General features: G+C 40.6%; 1 protein-coding gene across 1 annotated transcript; it reads left to right on the top strand.

Annotated features, from left to right (window-relative positions):
* Window positions 1-1,375: 1,375 nt before the first annotated feature.
* Window positions 1,376-3,464, top strand: LOC148867369 (CASP-like protein 1E2). Its single transcript, XM_088979132.1, has 3 exons — window positions 1,376-1,478; window positions 1,708-2,040; window positions 2,953-3,464. The coding sequence occupies exons 2-3, from the start codon at window positions 1,766-1,768 to the stop codon at window positions 3,290-3,292; spliced, it is 615 nt and encodes a 204-aa protein (XP_088835258.1). The 5' UTR covers window positions 1,376-1,478; window positions 1,708-1,765; the 3' UTR covers window positions 3,293-3,464.
* The last annotated feature ends 951 nt before the right edge of the window (window positions 3,465-4,415 follow it).

Raw genomic sequence — 4,415 nt, 5'->3', positions numbered from 1 at the left:
GGTTAATGTCATCATGCTCGACCCAATAAAAGAAGTGTTCTATGTAGAGAATAAGTGCCTGTTTGGGAAGGCTTTCGCATAGCAGCTTCTCGCATTTCAAGATGAGCCTCACATGAAAAATGCAGAAGCTATGCTTGGTAAAAATTCGGAATGCAGACATGATCATTTCGGGCCGAATGCCATTTTTATGATTGTTGAGTGAAGCTACCCCAGGTATAGCTCATCGGGAACACTCACGCTCAACCATTGTTGCTTCTTGTAACAGTTCAATGAATGTAGAAGCTCTTTCAATTTAAGCTTTTAGGTTGAATGGTTCTTTAAGATAGTATTAATAGCGTTTGACTAAGTGGTCCAGTGTTCTATCCTTGTTAATTAATTAACACAAGATAATTAATTCGATTTCAACATAAGGTATGGATGGGTTGAACATTTATTTGAGACAACTAACATGCAAATGGGTGAATTGATTATTGTGTTTATCTCTCCTTCACTCCAAAATATAGTTATAGTCATGCGATTGTTTTCTTCTTATTCTTCTTCTTCTTCTTTATGAAAGGTTCTTTTTATCATCATTAGTAGTTGGATGAAGATGTAATCTCTTTGAAAAGCCAAACCCTAGAAGTAGTATAGTAGTAATGGCTATTGGCTAACCCATAGACTGAACTATTTCCATACTAGGTAGACTACATTTGTCATCATATACAAGGGATATTTTAACAAGGCAAGTCTCTTGAATATATGATTCTCAGCCCCAGGATTTCAGCATGATAGACTAAACGGATTCTTGCTCAAATAGCTCTCATCCAAATGTGGAAGTTTCAGCCCAACAAACCACTTAATTATCATCTCCTATAATCTTATTATTGCTTATGGGTATCTCTCAAATCACTCAAGATTTGAGAAATCAACAGCAACCGTTGCTTTCCAGTAGGAGATGATAGGGTTGAATGGAATTAGAATTAACATCTTTTGATCATATCTAATGCAAGCCCAGCGTATGATAATAGAGAAAATGGCAATACATGCAGCAATCTAGTTCATCACTCATCAGCTGACATCTTTAGGGAGCCTTCCCCAGAGAATAAAATAAAACTGGTAGATGACTAAAATATATACAAGAAAGGTTGCGTGATCATTTCACAAACACTAATCATATCTTGTTAAAGTCAACGAATGGGATACAGAGGAGCAGACGAGGTGGAAAGATCTTTACAGATCTCAAGAAAGGACCTAGTTGGGGATTTGTTTGTTGGTGTTTATTACTAACCTAAATGATCAATCTTGCAATAAAGTATATATATGTAGTTCAATTCATTCTCCCATTCATTAAATGATGAGTGGTCAAAATTAACCAAATCAACCCTCCACATGGTTGAAATGAGAAAAGTCTAAGGTCTAAAGTCAGTCAGTCTAGTTCTAGCTCAGTAATTCAAAGTGGATTTACCCATTTAGATTATGACTTCCTCCCTTGTGAGAAGGTAAGCTTAGTCAATTGATGTGAATCTCGATGGTACTTCCATGGAATCTAAGTCAATGGTTAAAATTTATAACTTGAGGAATAACAGGGAAAAATGTTTTAATACAAACCCAAATAAGCAATGGCCTAATAAATTAATTATTTATCACAACTACCATCCAGCTCCTCTCCATATAACTCTATATATTCCTCGATTTCTCTCTGATATATATATACTACTTTACAAGCAGTGAAGCCACTTTGTCAGCGAGGGAGTTGCAGAAGAAAATTCTTGCAAGAGCGTAGGAAATGGAGAGCAGCCAGACCCAATATAAGGCTGCCAATACTGTGGAAGTAAAAGGGGGGATTGAGAGCGGAGGGAAGGGGACTGAAGTGGCTAACCCAAGAGGTGTGAGGTCGTCGGACTTCCTACTTCGACTACTGGCCTTGGCCACAACCCTGGTGGCGGCCACCGTGATGGGTGTTGCTAGGGAGACTAAGGTTGTCTCTTTCCCCCTCCTCCCTAACCTTTCACCCTACAAAATTTCTGTTACTGCCAAGTCTCGCTACTCCTCTGCTTTGGTGTAAGCATCCTTCTCATTATTCTCCCTCTTCTTTTGTTATTTTTGGTTTGAACTCAGATACCTTATCTTCTTCCCTTTCCCGTTTACTCAAATCTCATTTATTTAGGCATTCATCTCAGTTTTGCTGAAAACATAGCAGATTTGGTATTTATAGCTTTTGGGCTTGAAGATTTATCCCCCTCTCTTGGTTGGGCAGCTTGGACTTGAAACTTAATGTCTATATATGAACCCAGTGGCAAAAAGAACAAACAGAAGATGCTTTGATATAACTATATATATATTTATCTTTATATGTAGTGGAATTCTTTGCTTGTCTGGATAAATTTTGCAGCTAAGCTTGTTACTGCAACCCTTGACCACCTTAGCTTGATTCACCAATTCACCTCATAATTAACTGATGTTTGGTTGTTGAGCTTTAATGAGTTGCAGTAGAATTGTTTTAGAGCAATTTCTGGTATCAAGTGTACAACAAAATGACAACAATATAAAGCATGGTTTGGGGAGTGTTTTTTTACCCAGAAAACACTCTTGATTAGGGAGTAGTGTTCTAAACTTCCATGGCCATCACAACACCTGGTGTGCTTTGTTCCCTGCTGCCCTGGCTCAGTAGTCTCTGTTGGGAGGAGGGAGAACTTCTGAACATAGTGATCACTGGTTAGTGCAGTAGGCTCCTCACACGATGGCCCATTGGGCTTGAACTGTGAACAAGCACAGGCCACTCATATATTAATTATAATGGAGCTAAGGAGGAGAGGATCGAACACTAGACCACATCACCACCACCAACAACACAACATCATCATTCATGTAAATAGACCTCGTAAAAGAACTACCCATTAGTTGATAACTTGTTATCCATTGATTGAGATCACTAAACTAACTGGGTTTTATTGATTTTTCACTTTTGTCAAGATACTTCCTGGTGTCGAACGCCATAGCCTGTGCTTATGCAGCGTTTTCTCTGCTGCTATCACTTGCGAAACAAGCCGGAACCGACGCCATTTCGTTGGCCATCATCGTCCTCGACGTGATGATGGTGGGGCTGCTCTTCTCCGGCAATGGGGCAGCTTCTGCCATCGGCGTCGTCGGCTACGAAGGCAACTCGCACGCCAACTGGCAGAAGGTTTGCGACGTGTTCGGGAACTACTGTCGCCAGGTCACGGCCTCCATCGTCGTGTCTCTCATCGGGTCCCTCCTGTTTCTCTTGTTGGTGGTGCTTGGCGTTTTGAACCTCCGCCGGCGATCTTATTAGATTACAGCAGCTTAGTATTATGAATCTATTGGCTCTTCTGTGTTTGCCATGGCGCCGTTTGAGCTATATGGTTATGGGCTCGTGTACTACCGTAAACGTTCTGTACTTGGATGTTGACTGATCGGATTTCTGATAGGTTTGAGACCACGTAATTCATTAATTGTGCATTCAATGTTGCTTCATGGCTACGGCGGACTGTCTACGTACCAGTCATTCAATGGTAAGCACTCATTTGATTGACCTGATCATCTGAGAATCTTACCAGTCCAGAATTCATTGGTTTTCATTTCTGTTCCGGAGATAAATGAACAACGTAATAGAAAGGAGGGTGAGAAAGCTCCCATCTCACCACCATCACTGTATTTAACTTACCCCTGAAATTGATTGACTCATCGTGATGAAGCCCCTCTTACAACTTTGGTTGCAGAGGGCCCCATCAATTCAAACACGATGAAACTTGGAGCATCGTTTTCTCAGATGAAACTTTGGCATCATACTGCAGTTGCGGCACGATGTCTGGCTTGGAGCATTGTTTTCTCAGAAAATGGTGCCTTTATTTTTGTTTGAAATACAATTTTTTCTGTTTGGTACTATTGCTAAAGGAAACATTTTCAGCACCGGTACCCATTATCCTGTGCCACATTACTGTCCTATTGGCAGCAACGAGCGGCAGCTCCAGGAAATGCCAAATTTAGCATTGGTCCAAGCTATAGCTTCCTGATTTCCGAGGCATGGCTTGGAGCACCATTTTTTATGGAAAAGTTGTTCCAAACAAATGTTTGTTTAATGAAGCACCATTCTTTTTGGATGTGGCGCTGATGTGGCACCATTGCTCCAAGAAATGGCAACGATGCCAAACAACCACTTAAGAGCCTGTTTGGTTAGGGGTCTAGAATAGGAATGGAATGAATGACCCATTTGAAATATTCCAATTGTTTGGTTGCTAGAATGGCATTTTTCATTTGAGAGAATGGCCACCCCCTCCCCCTCCCCCTTGTTTGGGAATGAAATCCCCTTCCAGCTTATTTCAATTTCGATTCAATTCCCGTTTGAACCAAAGGGAATAAATCACTCCAATTTTAATTCCAAGAGATTTTGATTCGATTTTGATTCTGATTCTAAC

The sequence above is a fragment of the Nelumbo lutea genome, chromosome 3, assembly GCF_056320005.1.
Source record: "Nelumbo lutea isolate HS-2025 chromosome 3, American lotus-T2T, whole genome shotgun sequence".
NCBI classification, from domain to species: domain Eukaryota; kingdom Viridiplantae; phylum Streptophyta; class Magnoliopsida; order Proteales; family Nelumbonaceae; genus Nelumbo; species Nelumbo lutea.
Note: the sequence above shows the minus strand (reverse complement) of the source record. Positions and strands in the feature narration are given on the sequence as shown.

Coding starts and splice junctions, on each gene's coding strand:
- LOC148867369 (XM_088979132.1), top strand. CDS start 1,766: ATGGAGAGCAGCCAGACCCAATATAAGGCTGCCAATACTGTGGAAGTA. Junction 2,041..2,952: donor CGCTACTCCTCTGCTTTGGT/GTAAGCATCCTT, acceptor ACTTTTGTCAAG/ATACTTCCTGGTGTCGAACG.